Source organism: Taeniopygia guttata, chromosome 31, assembly GCF_048771995.1.
Source record: "Taeniopygia guttata chromosome 31, bTaeGut7.mat, whole genome shotgun sequence".
NCBI classification, from domain to species: Eukaryota; Metazoa; Chordata; class Aves; order Passeriformes; family Estrildidae; genus Taeniopygia; species Taeniopygia guttata.
Genome location: NC_133056.1, coordinates 3,870,345 through 3,892,770, shown reverse-complemented (window position 1 = coordinate 3,892,770; position 22,426 = coordinate 3,870,345). Strand labels below are relative to the sequence as shown.

Below are 22,426 nucleotides of genomic sequence, written 5' to 3'. Positions count from 1 at the left end.
CACTCCGGGATTCTGGGATTCATCCCCCCACATGAGATTTTTGGGTGACCCCCGGGTGAAGGTGTTCCCGAGCTCTCTCTGGGTTTCATTCAGCAGGAAATCATTTTGCCACATTCTCCAGTGGTGTCACCGAGGCCGTCACTTGCCGGGTCACAGATGGCTCGTGACTGTCCTTGCTCCCTCTCTGGGCTGGGGATGGAAAGTTCCTGGGTGAGCTGAAGGGAAGGATCCCTCTCTGTGCCATCAGCAGGTGCTGGCCGTGACCTCCCAGCACTTGGGCCTTGTCACCGTCACCCCTCTGCTTTATCCTGAGCCTCTCCTCAGGTGGAGCCCGGCTGTGGTGGCACCCCCAGAGCGGGGAGGGACATAAAGGACAGCAGAGCCACCTGTGAGCCAGGGCAGGGCTGATAAGGAGCTGGTTTGGGAGGAGTGACTTGGAATGCTGCATGTAAATGTGGGAGTGCAGAGTCCCAGATAAGATGTGGGCGGGTGAGATAACAAAGGGTCAGGAGGGCTGATCCCGGGAATATTTCCTGAGAGCAGCTGTGTTCAAAGCTGGCTGCAATTCACTGCCTGCTTTTCCTTGACAGGGAGGTGACCTCCCTCTGCTGCCCGCTGAGGTTTGGGGTTGATATTTGGGTAGTATTTGTCAACAGACCAGACCAAACACCACCTTGATTTGTGTTCTAAGGCACCTGCTGTTTGTAACAGGGATTTTCATGAGAGAGGTAGCAAGGGGAGGGCGTGTAATTTCATCTCCAGGCTGTAAAAATCCATTTCTGCTTGTACTTGTTGATAATGTAACTGTGACACAGCTATTGCAAAATGACCCGAATGCACTTTCACAGAGTTGTCATAATGAAGGTTGGTCTGTACCCACAGGTGCAGGATGCTGCTCACAGTTTGATGGAAAACTGGAACAACTGGGGTGTTTTTTCTCTCTTTTTTTTTTTTTTTTTTTTTTTTTTGTGCTTATGGTCCTTCAAATATTAACATTTTTTTTTATAGCTGCCCTCTCTGCAGTACTTTCACTTGCAGTTGTCCAGGGCTCCATAAAATAACCTTTTCTTTTTGAACTAAAGAAAAACTGACTGGACGAGGAAGACTAGGTTTGGGTGAGGGTGGATTTTTTCCAAGGAATTCCAAGGGCAGAGCAGGACCTCCTGTAAAATGAACGTTTTATGTGGTCATCAGTTGCTTCAGGAGTATGTCGCTGTCGAGGCAGGACGGGAATGAGAAGACTGACTCAGAAGACTGCTGAGAGTAAAACTCTGGTTTATTCAAAATACACCGCTCTTTTATTTACATTCTTTCCCAACTCTTTCCCAGGCTTCTGCCTGGCTAGAAACTCTCCATTTCTCTATTTGACTGAATCTGAGACCCACAGGAGTATAGATTAAATCCTTGGAGATGTAGATGTTAGAAAAAGAACAGAAATTACCCCTTGGAACGAAACCAAACCTGTCTATGCTGGCTGGTTTTGTCTGTCTTGGTACCTGGGGTACGAGTGCCACGAGGACCTCATTTCTGGGAGGGCTGGAAATGGACAGTGAGGGGTTTGGGATGTGAGAAAATCACTGCCTGGAGAGGCTGGGGTGTGTTCTGGGAAATGCAGGCACTGGGAGAGCAAATCCTTCAGCTGACTGTCAGAGCAAGACACACTTTTTGTGTCTTTTGGAGATCTCTTGGGTCACTTCTTCTGTCTCTCGTGTAGAAATTGTGGCCCACCTGCCATAATTAAAAGTCGGGATACAAAATTAGGTGGAAGTGCAGGACGGTGTGATAGGCAGGATGAGTGTGGCTCCAGAGAAGGGAACAGGAGTGGGAGTGAGCAGGATCTCATGCCCAAAGGTGGCTGGGGTGGGTCAGAGGATGGAGGATGTGCTCCTGGAGGCAGTTTGGATGCATGAGAAGAGGCTGAGAGTGCCCAACAGGAGAAGCATCACCATATGGAACTATAAAGTGAAGGGAAAACCCCCTCATGATTCGTGCAAGTGAGTAAACAATTGCTGTCCCTACCTGCCTGCAGGCAAGAGGTTTTGGTGTGAGTCTGCTGTTCCAGGCTTGGCCAAGGACACAGCCTGGGAAGCTCCTGCAGTGTGATTCAGCCCAGTTTGTTTTGAAAAGCCCCACAAAAACACAAGCACATGTACAGGAGGCATGGAAACTGCAGCTTGTGTTGGGAGCACAGTTGCTGGGTTTGTACACTTCAGCCAGGAAGAAAGGAATTCTTGTTGAAACTTGTTCTGTCTGTTGCTCTCTATGTAAACTTCACATATTTTGTGGGATGCTGCATCCACAGAGTAATCAGAAAGCATGGGGGAAAAAAGAGGCAACATTTGCAGATAGTCCAGTTTCCATTTCTGCTTTGCTGCTGCACATGATTAGCACATTGAACATAACTGCTAGCGCTCACTTACAAAGACTGTGAATAAATCATTCCTTTGATCTTCTTCAAAATCCAAGAGAAAGAAGAGATAGGGTAGGATAAGGATTGCATTAAGTATGATAGTGTTTAGAATTTCTTCAGTCTTGAACGTTCTTTATTCAGGGACCGACATATTAAAAATTTAAATTATTCCCATTAAAACATTGTTCCCTGGTACAGCTGTCAAGAGGAAATAGAACATAACTAGGACATTTGTGTCTGGCCAAAAGTCACCAAAATCTCCAAGCATTCCCAAGGAGAACTCTCAAGGAAAGTGTCAGAATCCCAAATGACCTTGACATCACCTCCAAATCAATAGCTTGACATCTGATAGAGACAAGTGGAGAATGCTCAGCGATAAAAGGAGCTTGTGTGGTGCAGCAGCAGAACTCAGGCAAAGAATTAAGGGATAAGGAAAATGTCAGACTATAAAAATCAACGAGATACTGTTGCCAAAAATTAGAATTCTCACTTTGGGCTGTAGGAAAGGAGAAAAGCGGTAGAAGAGGGTAGGCAAGACTCAGAGGCTGATCCCCATCCTCTGCCTGTGACACCACTCCTGTTGTTCTGAAGCTTTTCAACAAGATGTCTAGGGACAAACTGTAAAGAGTCTAGAAGAGAGAAGGAGGAAAGGAATAAAAGATGATCAGATCTGAAAGTGAGTTTTATCTGGGGAAAGAAGGAAGGAAAGAAGGAAAGAAAGGGAAGGGATGGAAAGAGAATGGGAAAGGGAAAGGGAAAGGGAAAGGGAAAGGGAAAGGGAAAGGGAAAGGGAAAGAAGGAAGGAAGGAAGGAAGGAAGGAAGGAAGGAAGGAAGGAAGGAAGGAAGGAAGGAAGGAAGGAAGGAAGGAAGGAAGGAAGGAAGGAAGGAAGGAAGGAAGGAAGGAAGGAAGGAAGGAAGGAAGGAAGGAAGGAAGGAAGGAAGGAAGGAAGGAAGGAAGGAAGGAAGGAAGGAAGGAAGGAAGGAAGGAAGGAAGGAAGGAAGGAAGGAAGGAAGGAAGGAAGGAAGGAAGGAAGGAAGGAAGGAAGGAAGGAAGGAAGGGAGGAAGGGAGGGAGGAAGGGAGGGAGGGAGGGAGGGAGGGAGGAAGGGAGGGAGGAAGGGAGGGAGGGAGGGAGGAAGGGAGGGAGGGAGGAAGGGAGGGAGGAAGGGAGGGAGAAAGGGAGGGAGGGAGGAAGGGAGGGAGGAAGGGAGGGAGGCTTGAGTACCTGCCGGGCTTTAGGAGCTACTCACCAGCATTCCCAGTATGTTTGCAGGTACTCCAGGGAAGCTCCTTCTCATCTGCAAAGCAGAATTGCAGCCTAAGCCACTTTTCCCAACCTGTAATTCCCCTCTTTAGCCACAGGCTGGGGAGAAGTGGCAAACTGCAAACGGCTTGATTACCCAAACTTGGGTGATCCCTGTCCAAGGAGGTAGGAAGGAAAACTGAAAATATTCCTGCAGTTGGGCAAGTTGGAGCCAAACAGCACTGTAAGAATGTGTGTGATTAGATCAGGACCGGTTGCTGTGTGTGAGCTCTCTCCCTGTTAGCACATCTACCAGCTCATCAATGTCCATGGAAGCAAAAGGCTGCATCTGCCTTTAACTGGGACAGATAAACTGCAGGCAAGCCAAATTCCTAGGCATGCCTGCACATGTCTGGGCAGAGCTATAGTCTCTCTTGGTGATCTCGTTTAAACATAGTCAAAATTAGTAAAAGATGCTGCTATATGGATATGACAATTCGTGCAAATAAAATTGTCATATATTTTATCGTTATGTACTGTTAAGATACTCTTCTAAGAAGTTTTTAAAAACACACAAGCCAGCGACAGGGATTGCAACAAAATGTTGAAACCACCTGGACAAAGGAGGGAGGACTCCATTCACAAGCATTCACTGAGACGCTGCTGCTGGGCCGGGTGCTGAGCACAGGGCTGGGCACACAGAGATGCTTTTGTTCTTGCTGAGCTCCCACTGAGCCAAAGCCTGGCCTGCCCCTCCTCTGGCCACGCTGGAGAGGGGCTGGGGCTGCGGGGGAGCTTGGGAGGGGACACAGCCAGGGCAGGTGACCCCCACTGACCCCAGGGATACCCCAGACCATAGGGCATCACGCTCAGGGTATAAAGTGGGGGGAACAAGGAGGAAGGGGGGACATTTGGAGTGATGGCTTTTCTCTTCCTAGGTAACACTCTAGGCTGGAGGGGGCCCTATCTCACCAGTGGGCAGGGTCAGCACCAAAGACACAGACACCAACTGAAGGAATTGTGTCATTTATATCATGCACAGCTGCAAAGAATTACAAAAGGATAAGCTCAGCAAAGCACATCATCATTAGCAAAGCATTACAAAAGAAGCTCAGCAATGCATCCAGTCATTGCTACCAGAGATTGCCTGGAGTGATTAAGGAAAGATCCATCACCAGTTAGCCTCAGGCTTTACCATCATCCACAGCCACACATCAGCTGGGGGAAGCCAAGGACTGGAGAGACACTCCCAGACACTGGGAATTCCTGCAGGTGCCTCCACCTCTGCAAGCAATGAGGTTCCAACCCCAAAGCTGTGAGAGGACCCAGCTTTTACACTGTTAAACAAACAAGCTGGCATCACTGCCACTGCGAGAACATCTGCTTTCATTCTCCTGACTGCTTTCTCCCAAAGCCTGGCCAGGGCTGAAGGAGGAACCAAGGGAGTTGACTTTGATCCTTCACCCCCAAACAAGGCCAGATGGGGCCTTGTCTGTTTCTAAATACAGAAAGATAAATCCGTGTTTTATCAAGGAACACATGCATTGATCGTGTTGTTAATCATGCTTCCTTAATGAGTGGATACAAATACAACATTTGCTTGGAAGATTCATCTAGAGGTGAGCTTTGCCTCAGGGCCTGTTCAGGCCCTGATCACAACTTGTTCAGGCCTTGGTACTTTGATCGGTCCTGAGACCTACAATCAACTACAACCTTTGTAATAATTCTTTCAGTAACACAGCTTAGATTTAGGTATTAGGCATAAAGGCATCTCCTCTTGTTCTACAATTAAGTGCAGTTTAACTTCATTACTCAGAGCTATTCACGTTCCTTTTAAAACATGCCTAAATAGTTGCTATTCTCTGTTATTTATCAAATGCCTCTCTTTTCTTGAGACTGTCTCTTTTAAGAAAGGTCTCAATACTCCACTTCCCAGCACAAAGTGTCACAGCAACTCACCAAGTGCACACACTGCAATGATGACAGGCCCTGCCACCAATGCATTTCACAGCAGCCTCTAATTTGGCAGCCACGAAGCCAATCCCACCAAGAAGAATTTTCTTCTGCCACTCTTCTACTGCTCTTTCTGTCAAGGTGATTCCTGACTGTTGGCCTTCAAACCCATCACTGCTAGCAGTGCAACATCCCCGTCCCCTGATAGCCCAGGTTCCTCCTTGGCCAGCAAGCAGATAATCCAAGGCCATGCGGTTCTCTGGAGTCCCCATTTGTGTTTGTTGGAGCTCGTAGGATGTGCTAATGGGCATTTCAACAGTATCATTTACTACCTCTTCTAATAATCCATTCAGCTCATTCATGTCAACTCCACGGGATGGGGCAGCGCACATGGGGCACAGGGTGAACCAGAATCTTTTACTTTCTGAAACCCAAGGCACTCTTTGGGTGGAAAATGTTCTCTGGGCCCTAAGTCTTCCGTGTGGTCGTTGCTGAAGGACCCTAAATGGGGGCCCTGCAGCTGGGAGCGGTGTGACACTGACACTGACCAGCTGCAGCACCCCAAGTTCTACTGACATTGGGGGTGATGGTAAAGCACAGAAATCTTCTGACACTGTAGCCTCTATAACTGTAACAGGGTTTGGTTTCTCCTGAGCGGAAATCTGAGTGAATCCTGTCACACTGATCGTTGTATTCCCGTGTCCCACAGCACAGGTTTCTGTAACTGTCCCTTCATTGACTCCGTTACGAGGCAGAGCCCATTGACAGAGTTCTGGCCACCCCACAGGGTGGGCCCTTCAAGGGAACCCCATTCCTCCCAACTTCAGCTGAGAACATACCCAGCAATTAGTGACACTGTGTGCTTTGGCTACCTTGGTCTTTAAATTTTCAAAACATTTTGATGACTGATCCCTTGGTGAAACTCTGGAGGTGTTTTGGCAAATGTCAGTAGTACTTTAGTGACACTGTTCTTCATTCATTTTGCTCAATGTCATTCAGGTTAGGAACAATAATTCTGTTGTCCATGGAACTGGCAACTTTTTAATTCCAGAATAGTGCCCCCAAGGTCCTTTAGTGTTCAGCTTTACCATGTTGTCTGTGGGTAACAAGGCTTGGTGGGGCCCTTTCCCTTTTGGCTGGAAGAGGGCCAGGACCTCTGCTTAAAGAAAAAAAAAGGAAAAAGAAAAAAAAATACAATTAGATGAATTGTAAAAGATACAAATAAAATCCAAGTGTTAGTGAAACAACTTCTGTAACTTTGCATTAAGAGATAAATGATATTTTTAAAAAGAGAACTCACTTATTTACATTGTAAATGTGCTGATGGCATGGATCCATCTTACTGACCTCAACAGCCTTTTTTACAGTTTTTGGGGTTTGTTTCCAACATTGCTATTTTAAATTGTGGTCGAAGCAATAGGAAATTGATTGGGGCCCTTCCAGCTCCAGGCAGGACTGGGAATCTCAACTCTGTCAAACCCCAATTCCTTTAGAAGATGACCTTCCTTCTCACTCTGGGAATGAGCTGCACATTCCCTCTGAAATTGTCAGGGGTTTCTTACGGATGAAAAATCCCACTTACGGCTTTTTGCTCTGCTTTGGAAGTGGGAGGGGCAATTCTCCATCCATCAGCTCCAGACTGCACTGCCTCAGGAACACGGCTCACTTGCCAGCTTTGGCCACTCATGGCACTTCTAGAGGAGGAAAAAGATGCAACTGCACAATTCCAGCCAAAAAGAAATGAAGAATGAATAGTGGAGATCCAGGCGTTCCTGCGGAGATCCAGGGGTTCAGCTGGGACTATGGGGAGTTTGGGTCCTTGCCAATTGGATGTGTGTCCCCAGCTGCAATCTCCTGGCCTGCAGGGGAGTCTCACTCACCTGCCAAAGCAGAAAGCTCAGGCACTGTGCTCCAACGGGCTCGTCTGATGCAAAGCTGTCAGAGCAATGTGAGGGCAGAGCCAGCCCAGCTGTGCCCGGGGCAGAGCCCAGCAGAGCCCTGGCAGAGCCCAGAGCAGCCTCAGCACCCGCAGAGCCCGGCTGCAAGGAGAGAAACCAGAAAGTGCCCGTCAGCTGAAGGCTGCTGTCCCCTTGTCCCAGCTGCCCACAGAGCCCAGGCCATGCTGGCCGTGCCCAGAGCTGTGCCCAGAGCTGCCCATCACTGCTGCCTTTGGGAGCAGAGCAGGAGGGCAGGACATTCCCAGCCTGCAGCCAGCCACAGCACATCCAGCCCTTCAGCAGCTGCCCAGAGCAGGAGCCTCCTTGTGCTTGTTGCTGCCTCCCAAAAGCTCTGATCCCACCATGCCAAGCAGACGGGGACTCACCTCACGCCATCCTCCGCTGGGAGAAAAGCTGGTCCCAAACGATGTCCTCAGCCTTCTCCAAGGGCACGGCCCATCCACGCTGCAGCTGCTCCCAGGCACTTCCCAATCCCGACTGGACCTTACATAGAACGCTTCCTCTAGAAAAACAAACAACAAACTGTTGAAAAGAGATTAGAGACAAGGGGAAACAAGAAAAAAACTCTTATCTCTGTCAGAGGTCTGAGGAAGCCCCAACCCCTACATGCTAAGAAAAATCCCACCCATGGGGGAGAGAAGGCCACACTTTCTCTCTTCCCTCCTGCACTGCCCCCCAAAATAACGGTGATCCCAAAGCAAACAAGGGCAGTGGAGCAGCCCAAGCCCTTCCTTGCCTGCAAAGCAAAGCAGCCCCTGCACAGGCTCTGCAGTCCCACCTCTGCTCCTGCCATGGGGGTTTCTCTGTGCCGGGCTGGCTGCCCCAGCCCCAGCCCCAGCCCCAGCCCCAGCCTCAGCCCAGGCCATGCTGGGTGCTGGGGGCTGTTGGCAGGGCCAGGAGCCAACTCCCATCTTGTATCCACCCCAGCCCACGCCCCCAGCCCTGCCAAAAAGCAGCTGGGCAGCCGACTGAAGTTGCATCTGCCCCAGCAAAGGGAGAAACTTTTGTTCCCAGCCAGTCTGAGCAATGCCCAAATCTGGGAGCATTTCCCCGGCTGTGGACTCATCTGCGAATTCGCTGTGGAGCCTGGCTTTGAAGACGGTGCCAGAAGTCCATCATCTTCAGCTGCCAGTGGCCAGGTTGAGGAAGAGGTTGTCATCCTTGATGTTGTCGTCGCTGTCTCCAGCAGCAGCAGCAGCCCCACCTGGTACAGCTTCTCCAGGGACTCCTTCTCCTTCCCTGGGGGTCAGACCAGGCTGTCAGGGTTCTGCCCAGGGCCCCAGCTGTCAGGGAAGCAGGACAAGCAAAACCAGCTCTGATGGCAGCCACCAGTGCTGGGCAGAGCAGCTCAGCTCCAGCACAAGGCTGCGTGTTCCCACCCAACAATCCCAGTGCATTGATACAGGCAGGGAAAAAAGTCTGGGTTTCCTTGCTTCTGATTGCCAGGGCATGTGTGGACCTGTAACTTACCAGGGCCCTGGAGCAAAGTGTGCATGTGGCTCTCTCCCTTTTTCTATGGCAGGTGAATATCCTGTATCCAAGGATCACAGAACAGGTCTTCTAATGAAGGTCTGTCCAAGAAGTGCATGGATAAACACCACCTGATAAGATTTTGGCACTCTGGGCAGAGAAACCAGAAACCACCGGTCAGCTAGAGAAGGCTCCTGTCTGCTTTGCCCCACTCTTCCCATGCCCAGGCCATGCTGCTTTTGTGCTCAGAGCTGTGCCTAAACTTTCCCATCAATTCCCTGTTGTGGAGGAGAGCAGGAGAGCAGGACATGTGGCACCTCCTCAGCGGCTGCCAGAGCGAGATGCTCACAAGCTGCTGCTGTCTCCCAGCACTGGTATTCCCCCGTGGCCAGAGATGAGGATCCACCTGGAGAGAGCCGCTGTGGCAGCGAGAGCTGATGGTCCCAGCTGATCTTCCGGCCCCTCCTGAAAGGGTGCTGCCCGCAGACCATCTGGTGCAGCAGGATGCCCAGGGACCAGATCGTTGCTGCCTCGCCATGGTACCAGCCCAAGTGGGTCCATTCTGGGGGGCTGTATGACAGTGTTCCTGTGGAATACAGATGGAGTTCATCAGGGGGATGCTGCTGCTTCCAGAGCCTGGCCCCAGCATCCCTGGGCGTGCAGGGGCCGCCCCAGTGGCACACGGGGCGACTGCTGCACTCTCGCCAGCACCTGGGACTTGTGTACAAACTCAGGGCTTGACAAGAAGCCACTGGTGTTGGAAGAGGGCAGCAGAAGCCCCGGCAAAGCCTGACCGTGACATGCAAGGCAAAAACCCACTCAGGGCTGGGGGAAAAATCATCTCCTTATCCTCTCTGCCTGCAGTGCCCTAAAAAATATTATGAAGCCAAGGCAAACAAGGTGAGTGGAGCAGCCCAAGGCCCTTCCTCTCACCTGCACACCAAACTGGCTGGTGCACTGGTTCTGGCCCCCTCCTCTGCTACCCCCACCCACGGGTGCTTTTGTCGGGCTGGCTGCTGCTGCTCCAACCCCAGCCCCAGGCAGAGTGGTGGGCAAAGGCTGCCAGTGGGGCTGGAAGATGCCTCCCCACCCAGCCCCGCTCAAAAGCAACTAGGGGAAGGCTCAGAACCCTGACTGACAGCAAAAGGGAGAATCCTCGCTGCCACACCCAGCTTAGCCTGTGAGATGTTGGGCCATGAGATGGTGGGACCGGGAGCACACCCCTGCCCGGGCTCACCTGCAAAGTGAGTGTAGGCTGTGTCTTGCAGGTAGGTGCCGCAGCCAAAGTCGATCAATTTTGCCTGGCCAGTGGCCAGGTCAACCAGGATGTTCTCTGGTTTGATGTCGCGGTGCAGGACCCCGCGGCTGGTGCAGTGCCGCACGGCCTCCAGCACCTGGCGGAACAGCTGCCGTGCCACCTCTTCAGACAGGAACCTCCGTGCCCGAATGAAATGCAGGAGGTCCTGAGACCGCTCCGGCCGCTCCAGCACCATCACGATGTTGTTGGGGAGCTCAAGCCACTCCAGCAGCTGGACCACACCAGGGAAGCCAGTGGACACCTTGTGCAGCAGCACGATCTCCAGGGGTGCGCTGGTGCCGTCGGGCTGCGGGAGGACCACGGTGCCACCAGTGGGACTGATGTCCTGCCAGGGCTGGGGAACCCCTCAGCCAGCCCGGGATGCTCTGCGCCCTGCGCTGGCCCCACGCCCGCTCCCCATCGAGGGGTCCTGGTGGCTTCCCCCATGCCGGGCCTCGCCTCATCCCCGCCCGGCACGGCCCGGCTGTTCCCGCTGGCCCCGCTCACTCACCAGCTCGTCCCAGTGCCGGACGCGGTTCCATGGCACCCTTTTGATGGCCACCTGCAAACCAAAGGCACCACCGGGTTCAGCTCGCCGCCCGCCCTGCCGAGCCCCATCCTCCTGCTTCCTTCTCCTTCTCCTCCTCCTTCTCTTCCTCCTCCTCCTCCCCCCCCCCGCCCCCCCGCCGGCCCCGCCGCTCACCGGGGCACCGTCCGAGAGCCGCGTGGCTGCGAAGACGCTGCCGAAGCCGCCGCGCCCCAGCAGCGAACCCACTCGGTAGCGCTGCTGCAGCGCCTCCTGCGCCTTCCCTGCGGGCGGGACGCGGCTGTCAGCGCTCGGCCCGGGGCCAGGAGCGGCCCCCGAGCGCCCCTCAACCGCCCCGGGCCGGCCATCCCCAGGCCTTCGGTCTCGGGACCGGGACACGGGAGGCTCGGGGCCGGCGGCCGCGCTACTGAGCAGCGGAGCTCGGGCCGGGGAAGCCGCGGCGGAGGCGGCAGCGGCCGTGCCGCGTGTGTCCTCCGCGGGGCCCGGGAGGAGCCCGGGCCGGGGCCGGGGCCGGAGCCTGCGCCGGGGCCGGGGCCGGGCTCGGGCCAGGCGGAGCCAAAGGGCCCAGCCCCGGGCACTGATGCCCGCCCAGCAGCGCCACCGCCAGCACGCCCAGAGCCGGGCGGAGGCGAGACCGCGGCGGGGCGGGCGGGGGCGGGGACGGGGCAGCCCCGCCCGGGGCCGGGGGCGGGCCGGGGGCATGGCCCGGCCCGGCATGGGGGAGAAGGAGGCGGGGAGAGGGGAGGGACAGCGGGTGAGGGACACCGAGAGGAAGGTGTCCCACAGCCGGAGAGAAAGAAGAGAAAGAGAAAGAAGAGAAAAACTGCTTTTGCTGCTGCTGCTGCCGCCGCTGCTGCCGCCGCCGCCGCTGCTGCCTCTGCAACTGAAGCACCGAGGCCGTTTGTCCGCGTGTCCGTTCCCCGCTCGCCCCACGGCCGAGCCCCGCGCGCCCCGGGGACAGCCCCTTCCTCTGTCCAAACACGGGAACTTTGCCGTGTTCAGCCCAGACCCAGAGCCCTGACTCCTGCCCAGGGGCACAGGAATCCCCTCGGCCGCTGCTGTGCACTGTCCCTGCTGAGGGTCAAACACTATCGGGGCGCATTCCCTGAATGCTGAATTTGTACCTGACCCAAGAACTGCACTTACCTATCCATCATTGATTTCCAAAAAAAAACCCCCCCCAAAAAAAACAAACAAACAAAACAAAAAAAAAAAAACAAAAAACAAAAAAAACAGGGGAAGGTAAAATGTGTGTAGCTCATGCTATTTTAGAGTGTCTAAAACATGCCAAATTATGGATCTTAGAAGTGAGATCCATTTGCAATTAATGGGAGGGGGAAGTAGTGTAAGATGGAAAAGGGGAGCATAAAAATAAACAGAGAAAAACATCTTGGATTATTTCTTTCCATTTTCATTTCATTTCTTAAAAACTCTTTCAGTTTTCCCAGAATCTTCTCCACAATCCTGTTTGCTCTTTCCAAGAACCTTTGCTGGAGAATGAGGAAGCTTTGAGCAGTTTCTGTCACAAGATGTGCCACCAGCTGCAGCTTCTCTTGGCTTCCCACACCGTGTGTGCAGCTCGACTCTTGCAGAAAAGTGGGACAAATATTTGAAGAACTTTATAGCTTGTTCTTTCTTTTCCTTGTGGGCTGGGCAGTTGTGCCCTGGGTGAGATTTTCACTGTTATTGCTCTAGCCTAAGAAACCATGACGGGCTCCCAGGAATTGTCAGGGAATGCAGAGAAAGAATCTCCCGAGCCTGCAGCCAGAACTGGAGAGCAGTGTGATAATCGTTCCAACATGCCCATGGACATCTTGAAAATGATGTAGAAGATGAAAATGGGCTGACAGAGGGAGTTTGTTTCTGTGTTCAGTTTAGAAGCTTCCACCTCTCGAGCACTGATATAAATCAAGAGTACAATCAGTGCATGAAAAGCACCAGAACAAGCTGGTCCTCTCAGTGGATGGCTGAAAGAATCTGAAAAGGAAAAAAGCAGGGAATGATTTTGTGAACTTTCCCTGTACAATGGAACATTTTTACTAATAATTTCCAACCCATTCCCTCCGCTTTTGTCCTTCCTAACAAGGCCATTTTCATCCCAGATTCCCCATGAAGTAAGAACCCAGAGCTTGTGGAAGTGCCTGAAAGATGCCCTGTTCCTCTGCAGGGACACTCAGGCTGGAGCAGGAGCCCTCTCTGGGGAAGCCTCCTCCGAGCTGGAATTTGTGCCGTGCTGGGAGAGGAGGAGGAGGGGAGAAGGCTGGGCACTGTGTGGCAGGAGCAGGGATTTGGGCCGCAGGACATTCCGTCTGTGCCGCTGCCCCACAATGGGCGGGAACGCTGTGGGGATAACTGGGGGGCACTGGAGCGGAATATGGATGGCACTGGGGGGAACTGGGAGGGCCTGGGAATGAACTCAGGTGTATTGGGAGGGACTGGGCTGTACTGGGATGGATTGGAGGGGCACTGGGGCTGTACTGGGCTGTACTGGGGATGAACTGGGCTGTGCTGGGAGGGACTGGAGTGGCACAGGGGTTGTCCTGGGCTGTACTGGGGATGAACTGGGCTGTACTGGGAGGGACTGGAGGAGCATGGAGGCTGTACTGGGGATGAACTGGGCTGTGCTGGGAGGGACTGGAGGGGCACTGAGGCTGTACTGGGCTGTACTGGGGATGAACTGGGCTGTGCTGGGAGGGATTTTAAGGGCACTGGGGCTGTACTGGGCTGTACTGGGGATGAACTGGGCTGTGCTGGGAGGGACTGGAGGGGCACTGGGGCTGTACTGGGCTGTACTGGGGATGAACTGGGCTGTGCTGGGAGGGACTGGAGGGGCACTGGGGCTGTACTGGGCTGTACTAGGGATGAACTGGGCTGTGCTGGGAGGGACTGGAGGGGCACTGGGGCTGTACTGGGCTGTACTGGGCTGTACTGGGGATGAACTGGGCTGTGCTGGGAGGGACTGGAGGGGCACTGGGTTGTACTGGGCTGTACTGGGGATGAACTGGGCTGTGCTGGGAGGGACTGGAGGGGCACTGGGGCTGTACTGGGCTGTACTGGGGACGAACTGGGCTGTGCTGGGAGGGACTGGAGGGGCACTGGGGCTGTACTGGGCTGTACTGGGGATGAACTGGGCTGTGCTGGGAGGGACTGGAGGGGTTGAATGGGCTGTTCCCGCCTCCACAGCCTCCCATTGGCCGTGACTCCCGCCCATCGCAGCCTCCAACCAATCAGCGTCAGGGATCGATCATGGCTTTGGGGGCGGTGCCTGGAGCCTGCGCCATCTTTTCTTTTGCCTACAACTCCCATCATGCCCCGCAGCCCAGTAGAGCCCCATTGGGGCCGGGACTACAACGCCCGTCATGCCCCGCGCTCCACAGAACCGCCCCGGTACCGCCCCCATCTGTCCCGTAAGTGTCCCCCAGACCCTCCGGGATCACCAAGTGCCCCTCAGCGCCCATTCGGGACCCCCAAAACTTCACTGGTAAAGTACAAAAAACAAGAAACTTTGAAAAGCATTTAATACAAAACCAATCCAACACAAAGCACTTGTCATAGCAGTAACTTCATTCACTAGCCTATTTAGCCTGGAAAGCCTTAAACACTGAAGTTGTTCAGGTACCCAAAAATGTTCCATATAAAGACCATTAGAAGGAGAGGAGAGAGAGAGAGAGGAAGACAGAAGCTCCACAGAAAGACACACATGTGGCTCCCAGCTCCTGGGGTTCCAGTGTGGCTGAGACACAAACCCCAGGAGAGGCAGAGTCCATACCAGGGGCTGACCTTGTGCTCCTTGGTTTTACGCCCCTGGGCCTTCGTGGGGCTCCCCCCAGCTGGGACTTCTGATTGCTCGGGCGTTCAGAGCTGGGTTAACACTGTCCCAGCTGTGTGACTGATTGACAGCTCAGCCCAAGGTGTCTCGGGACATCGATCTCATCCAGCCTCTGACAGCGACCATGGTGACACTGGGGAACCTCATGGAGCCATGGGTCAGTTGTGACAAGGCAGGTCCAAGGACACTCTGGTGACACTGGGGAACCTCATGGAGCCATGGGTCAGTTGGGACAGTGCAGGTCCAAGGACACCCTGGTGACACTGGGGAACCTCATGGAGCCATGGGTCAGTTGTGACAAGGCAGGTCCAAGGACACCCTGGTGACACTGGGGAACCTCATGGAGCCATGGGTCAGTTGGGACACTGTGGTGACCTCGTGGAATCACAGGAAACCATTGGGAAACTCCCATGGAACCAAGGGCCCAGGGTGACACTGTGGAGCCCAGAGTGTCACAGAGGAGCCGTTGTGACACTGTGGGTCCCCATGGAACCAAGGGAACATGGGACAGGCTGATGCCTTAAGTTTTATCTTCCATATTTTCCAGATTCTGTCCTGCATCAGTCTTTAACTCTGAACTTCATACAGAGTGTCAGCAAGTTCTCTTCACAGTGTAGTCAGACAAAACAATCCTCTTACAGCCCAAGAACCAAGGACACTGCTGCAGCTTCAGGCCCAAAAAGTGAAAACAACAGCGAATTGAGAAGAGAGACTGGGAGGGTGGGGCTGCATAACCTGAAGGTGTAATTGGACAATTAACCCCAATATGGAAATGAATCAGAACATAAAAAGTGTGGAAGCCTGTTGTCCATCCTAGGTGTACCCTCAGCCAGGCCCCTGTACTGCCCAAGGTGAATCCTTTGAAGGCCTTTTGAATAAATCCCCACTTTATTCCTGTAACACTGTCCAGCCTCTGCTCTAGGTGGCCTCTCTAGGCTGGGCCACCTGGGGGCCACCTGACAGGTCCAGCTGACCTTGGCATGTCCAGGGCTGCTGCTCATCTGCCCCTGGAGCACTGGGGCTTGGTGCTCTCCTTCCTGTGGAAAGAACTGTCCTTCTCCTCCAGGTGCCCATGGCCAAAATTTGGATTCCTCCTCTTATTGTGCTTTTATGCAAAGATTGTTCCCAGATAAAATCTGCGAGGACAGACAGGTCTGGCTGCCTTGGCCACCCAGGGGCCACCTCTCGTCTGCCTTTGAAACACTGGGACCCTGTGCTTTTCTTTCTTATGGGATAAAAGCTCCTTTCACATCCAGGCAAGGCACCCAAGGCCAAAGTTGGGAATCTGCCTCCAGGATTCCCTATATCCAAGGATTTCTCCCAGTGAAAGCTTCCAGGAGAGACAAGTCTGGCTGGCCTTGGTTTCCAAGAGCTAATTCTTATCTGCCTTTGAAACACTGGGGCTCTGTGCTTTCCTTGCTGATGAAAAGAACTCTTCTTCCTGCCCAGGTGCCCATGGCCAAAACTGAGATTCCACCTTCAAAATTCTGGATATCCAAGGATTTCCCCCAGATGAAAGGTGCCAGGAAAAAACAGGTCTGACTCTCTTGGCCTATGGTGACCACCTCTCATCTTCTTCCAAAACACCTGGCTTCACGTGGACTTTTCTTTCCTATGGGAAAAACCATCCATCTTGACCAGGTGACCATGGCCAAAGTTGGGAATCCTCCTCCAGAATTCCCTAGATCCAAAGATTTCTCAGTGATGAAAGCTACCAAGACAAACGGGTCTGACTGGCTCAGCCTCTCAAGAGCCACCTCTCTCCTCCTCTGCCTTTGAAACACTGCGGCTCTGGGCTTTCCTTCCTATGGAAAAGAACCATCCTTCTTACCAATGCAGAAATGGCCAAAATTTTGGTTCCACCTCCAAAGTTCCTTTATCCAAGGGTTGCTTTCAGACAAAAGCTACCAGGACAGAGAGGTCTGGCTGCCCTTGGCCTCTGATGGCTGCCTTTCATCTGCCCCTGAAACACCGGTGTTCCATGCTTTTCTTCCTGTGTAAAAGAACTGTCCTTCACCTCCAGGCAACCAGGTCCGAAACTGGTATTCCACCTCTGAAATTCCCTATGTCCAAGGACAAAATCTGCCAGCACCATCTGATCTGGCTGCCCTTGGCCTCTGGTGGCTGTGGCTCATCTGCCCCTGGAACATTGGGGCTCGCTTGCTCCCTTCCTATGGAGACCATGGTGATACTGTGAGGACCTGGTGGTACTTTCCCTAAAAAAATTGCAATTTGTAAATGTATCTCTCAGAACAATACCTGGCAGCTTTGGCTGGCCTTGTCCTCTAGTGGGCACCTTTCATCTGCCCCTAAAACAGTGGCACTCTATTCCTTCATTCCTGGGGAAAATAGCTGGTCTTCATGTCCAGGAACCACAGCAAAAATAAGAATTGGCCACCAAGCCTGCCTGGGGTCATGGAACCATCTGCAGGCCCCGGGCAGATATTGACTCTTCCAGTGCTTCCATCCTCCCTCCAGTGAGAGAAAAGGACACAGGGCAGGCACACAGAGCAGCTACATGAAGACACCGAGGTCACTGAAGAGGAAGTTGAGTCCCAGATGGGAGGGATGAGGAGATGCTTTGATCTCAGGGCTGAAATCCTCTGCTAAAGCTATGGAGAAGGATGTCATTGATACATCAGGCTCTCTTTTTCCCTATAAGGCATTGGAAAATATGGGGAGATGACTTGTTCAGCAAAGGCCTCCATGCTAAAGTAAGGAAATATTGAAGTCGCTTGATGCCATGAGGTGTTTGAACAGACAAAGAGAGCAGAGTGATGAGACCCTGTGCCCTCAGGGAGAGAAGAAGAAGATCTCTATTCCCAGAGATTAGGATGATTTCAGAAAGAGATGAAGAGAACCTTTGCTCTTAAACAGCACATCTTTAAACTAATACCACTTAAATTGACATGTCCCCTAAACACAGCTGTGGGAAAATCTGTGAAAAAATGGGAGAGATTTCACAATTGCAGATTTTTCCTAGTGGCTGCTATTCATGGAAAAGAAAAGCCATGAGATAATTGTTTTCTTGTGGAGAAGTCTCCATAACATTAACAAGAGGAGGTTCTTTCCCTAAGTGAACTGAAGAAAGACTATTCTAGAGGTGGAAAACTGACAGAAAATTTTAGATTTTGTCTCTATACATTGTCAGATTGTATGGAGAAAGGAAGTGTTCTGAAAGTTTTGTTCTGATCCTTATTACTCTGTCTTTTAGTTACTCTTAAGAAACTTTTCTTTATACCATTTAAAAGTTTTGAGCCGACTTTGCCTTTCTTCTAATCCTGTTTCAAGAGCAGGAAATGAGTAAGTATATTCTAGTGTGTGCACTGGTAATTAGACAGCACTGAACCCACCACACTTATTGATATATTGCCCAAGAAATCCCAAAATGGTGAACCAAAACCACTACATAAACTTCCTGATGAACTGCCCCAGACCAGAGGGAAAACAAGGCAGAGCCGTGGTTTGTCAGGAGTTGCCTGAACCTAATGAGCCTCATGGTGCATTTGGAGCTGAGCCCGGGAACCTCAGGGCCTGAGAGGAGATTGCACAAACCTGTCCAGGAGTCAACGGCAGAAGAAAACCCCAAACTGTCTCAAAGCATTAAAGGGACCTGCTGAGGTCCATCCCCAACACAGGCTCCTCATGGACTCCATGGAGGAGAGAATTGGAGACTCAAAATGGCACAAAAACCTCTCAGTGTAGAAAGCAAAATCCAAAGTACCTGAAAAAAGTTTAGTATCTCAGAGTATTAATGAGCCCCAGTGAGTGTCAGTACAAAGCTCTCAAGGGACTCGTTAAAGCAGATAATTGGGGCCATGATTGCACAAACCTCTCACAGAGTCTGTATCAAAAGGGAAACACCAAGTACCTTAAAAGTAATGAAGTTCTGGGAGCATGAAGGAGCCCCCAGGGCCATTCCTGACCAAGGCTCCCCAGGGACTCCTTCCAGCAGATCCTTGAGGCCACTGGGATGTGGGCTAGGGGGGGATGCAGAGGGCAGAACCAGGGGGTGACAGTGCCCAGCCTGGCTGGGGCTGTGCCAGGAGGCCCCAGGGCCTCAGGACAAGGTGTCTCCTGACAGCCCTTGGTGGCACAGACCCTGCTGTGCCCCAGGGCACCAAGACTTGGCTTCTCTTTGTCCCCACCTGTCATCAGTGCCTCCAGTTCTCTGCTCTGCCTGGGGCCTGGGGACACTTTCTCAGTCGTGTCCCTCAGTGGGACCCATTAAAAGTCCAAGAAACTTTGGAGTTGGATTCTGACGTGGAGTTCTGGAGAGGTTTCTGCAGCTCCCTCTCAGGGCCTGATGTTCAGGGCCTGAGCACAAAGCCCCAGAGGGTCATTAAAGTCCTTGTGCTGTGTCTGTGCTGCTGAGCTGGGCCGGGCTCCTGGCACAGAGGGTGATGCTGGTAACCAAGCAGAGCTTCAAAAGCACATTTCTCTTGCTGAGCAGCTCTTCTCCCAGCCCAGCAGGGCTGGGGCACTGCCTGCAGCCAGCCCGGGCACAGCACAGAGGCACAGAGAGCTTCAATCAGTCAGGGCTGGGAAGGGCTGAGAAGTGCCTGGGGCAGAATCACTGCCAGCCCTTGGCACAGGAACCTCTGGCTGCAGGACAATGCAGCTGCAGCTCCTGGAGCGATCTCCTAAAGCTGGAACATCCCAATGCCCACAGCCCCTGTGAGTGCATTCTCTGCTCATCTCCTGTGCAGAGCAGCCAGGGGTGCCCAGGGCTGTCCTGCAGAGCAGGGTCCTGCAGCCCAGGGCGCTGTGCTGGGCCAGGACTCTGCTGCCTGCCAGGGACAGCTCTCAGCCGGCCCTGGAGCTGCTCCCAGCGCTGGCCAGGAGCTGTGGGGGGAAGGAGCCACCCTGAGCAGGGCAGGTGCTGCTGCTGAGAGGGGCTGGGTGGGGCAGGGCTGCTCCCAGCTCCAGACCAGCCTGGGCACAGCTCCGGAGGGCACTTCCCAAAGAAGGTAAGCCTGGGATTGCTGTAAAGGTCAGGGGCTTTCCTGAGAGTGTTTTCAATTTCCTGCTTGGAGCTGGATGGCAAATTTGGGTCTGTGACAAAAAGATTTTTGCTCTTTATATATTTTTCATCTATTCATAGCTCTGTAAATTGCTATTATAAAGGTATAAATCTATAACCCTTACCTGACTCCCTTAAACCCTTAATTAACTCTATTTACCTACTATTATATACTTGAAAAAATTATAATCCTTAATTAACTCTAGTACGTTTCCTTTCCTTTCGCTTATATTTTAGAACAATAAGCTGTCTAAATATATTTTTAAATACTATGAAGTCTTATTATCAGGAGGTGGACCTACAAGAAGAACATTTTGGTTTTTGAATGTGAACAGAGATAACAAAAACTCAGGCAAAGAAGCCCTTGGACCTACTCCAATGGGTTGAGCCAGGGGTGTATAACTGGGGCAACTGAATCTCCTATTGGATGTTCCTGTTAAATATCCTAATTAATCGACCTTAATAAATTGTTTACATCAGGGGCTGGGTATGCTCCATTTCAACTGGGACGCCTGGAAGCTTCCAATAAAGGTCTGATTTTTACTTTACTGTTCTAACACTGTGGCAAGGGGGATGAGAGAAGCAGAACAGGAATTGTAATCCCAGAACGACAGAACATTCTGAGTTGAAAGGGACACACAGGATCATCAAAGGAATGTTTGAACATTTACAGAGACTCCAGAACTGTGACTTTGGGTGGTCAGTCTCTCTGCTGGGAGCCTCCCAAAGGGCCTTCAGCCACTCCTCAGCCCTGGACAGCAGCAGCATCACCTCTGCAGGGCCCAGCAGGGCTCTCCTGAGCTGCCCTTGCCCAGCTGCACACAGAGCCTGCCCCAGCCAGGGCCCTGCACACAGGCAGGTTTCTGTAGGGCTGGGCCGAGGGCACACAGGGTGGGATGGGCTCTGTGAGCACTGGCAGGGACAAGGCACCTCTCAGGAGGGGATGTCCAGGCCCAGGGAGATGCTCAGGGAAGGAGAGGGGGCTGAACAGAGCAGTGCTGGGGGAACAAGCCCATCCAGCCCCTCACCTGCCCTCAGCCACAGGGAATCCTTTGCCTCTCACATCTCTCAGTGGCAAACTCTGAGTGCAGCAGGAATGCTGGGGATTTCTGACCTCAGAGAGTCAGGAATGGTGTGTGGGTAGGAAATCAATTCCTAAAACTAACTCCTGCTATTTCCCTTAGAAGTGTGAGTTCAGATGGTACCAACCCTTTCTGCAGTAGGATTGATTCCCCTGACAAATCCTGAATATCCAGCCTTGTCCCTCTGCCAAATGGCCACAAACCCAGGGCAGCGAGGCAGGGATGGCTCCTCGAGAGCCCCCTTAAACAGGCCTGGCTGCTCCTGGCACACTCAGTCAGCACAACTGGAGCTCAGGCAGGGACCTGGGTGAAGGTTTTCCCAGAGCAGGAACAAGGGTGGGTGAGTCCCAGCAGGACAGGCTGCAGGGAATGGCCCAGGTTTGGCTCCAAACAGCCTCTCCTGACTTGTCCCTGTCCTTTCTCCATGACCAGGTGCCCATGTGCAGCCACAGCAAATGTCCAACAGCAGCTCCATCAGCCACTTCCTCCTGCTGGCACTGGCAGACACGCGGCAGCTGCAGCTCCTGCACTTCTGCCTCTTCCTGGGATCTCCCTGGCTGCCCTCCTGGGCAACGGCCTCATCATCAGCGCCGTAGCCTGCGGCCACCACCTGCACACGCCCATGTTCTTCTTCCTGCTCCACCTGGCCCTCAGCGACCTGGGCTCCATCTGCACCACTGTCCCCACAGCTCTGCACAATTCCCTCTGGGACACCAGCACCATCTCCTACCCTGGATGTGCTGCACAGCTCTATTTTTTTGTCTTTTTCATCTCTGCAGAGTTTTATCTCCTGACCATCATGTGCTATGACCGCTACGTGTCCATCTGCAAACCCCTGCACTATGGGACACTCCTGGGCAGCAGAGCTTGTGCCCACATGGCAGCAGCTGCCTGGGCCAGTGCCTTTCTCACTGCTCTGCTAAACACAGCCAATACATTTTCCCTGCCCCTTTGCCATGGCAATGCCCTGGGACAGTTCTTCTGTGAAATCCCCCAGATCCTCAAACTCTCCTGCTCCAAATCCTATCTCAGGGAACTTGGGGTTCTTGTGTTTTCTATATTTTTAGCATTTTGTTGTTTTGTGTTCATTGTTTTCTCCTATGTGCAGATCTTCAGGGCTGTGCTGAGGATCCCCTCTGAGCAGGGACGGCACAAAGCCTTTTCCACCTGCTTCCCTCACCTGGCCGTGGTCTCTCTGTTTATCAGCACTGGTGTATTTACCTACCTAAAGTCCCCCTCAATGTCCTCCCCATCCCTGGATCTGGCCCTGTCAGTTCTGTACTCGGTGGTGCCTCCAGCCCTGAACCCCCTCATCTACAGCCTGAGGAACCAGGAGCTCAAGGCTGCAGTGTGGAGACTGATGACTGGATGCTTTCAGGAACATTAAACTGCTGGCCAATTTCTACAAATCTCTTGTAATAAAAGTCATTTTGATACTTCTTTTGGTTTCATTTTGGAGTTTCTTTTTTTTTGTTTTACATTTTAATGTTTTCCACATTAGAAAGGTCATTGTGCCATTTCTCATTTTGTTTCTCTCCACCTTCCCTGTGCCCACAGACTCTGTCAATGAGGGGCTGCACTCTCGGTGGCTTTCAAGGAACTAAAGGATCTCCC

General features: G+C 52.6%; 2 protein-coding genes and 1 long non-coding RNA gene across 3 annotated transcripts; 1 reads left to right on the top strand and 2 right to left on the bottom strand.

Annotated features, from left to right (window-relative positions):
- Positions 1 to 1,258: 1,258 nt before the first annotated feature.
- On the bottom strand, positions 1,259 to 8,802 carry LOC140681110 (uncharacterized). Its single transcript, XR_012052356.1, has 6 exons — positions 7,930 to 8,802; positions 7,487 to 7,645; positions 7,189 to 7,300; positions 5,613 to 6,762; positions 3,661 to 3,708; positions 1,259 to 3,039 (listed from the first exon to the last, which is right to left on the bottom strand). It is a non-coding gene; the product is annotated as an uncharacterized lncRNA (long non-coding RNA).
- A 1,354-nt stretch (positions 8,803 to 10,156) lies between these two features.
- Positions 10,157 to 12,032, bottom strand: LOC140681058 (serine/threonine-protein kinase pim-1-like). Its single transcript, XM_072920259.1, has 5 exons — positions 12,025 to 12,032; positions 11,035 to 11,455; positions 10,843 to 10,893; positions 10,272 to 10,638; positions 10,157 to 10,164 (listed from the first exon to the last, which is right to left on the bottom strand). The coding sequence occupies exons 1-5, from the start codon at positions 12,030 to 12,032 to the stop codon at positions 10,157 to 10,159; spliced, it is 855 nt and encodes a 284-aa protein (XP_072776360.1).
- Positions 12,033 to 21,434: 9,402 nt separating this feature from the next.
- LOC140681057 (olfactory receptor 14J1-like) lies at positions 21,435 to 22,199 on the top strand. Its single transcript, XM_072920258.1, has one exon. It carries the CDS (start codon positions 21,435 to 21,437, stop codon positions 22,197 to 22,199), a length of 765 nt encoding a protein of 254 aa, XP_072776359.1.
- Positions 22,200 to 22,426: the final 227 nt, after the last annotated feature.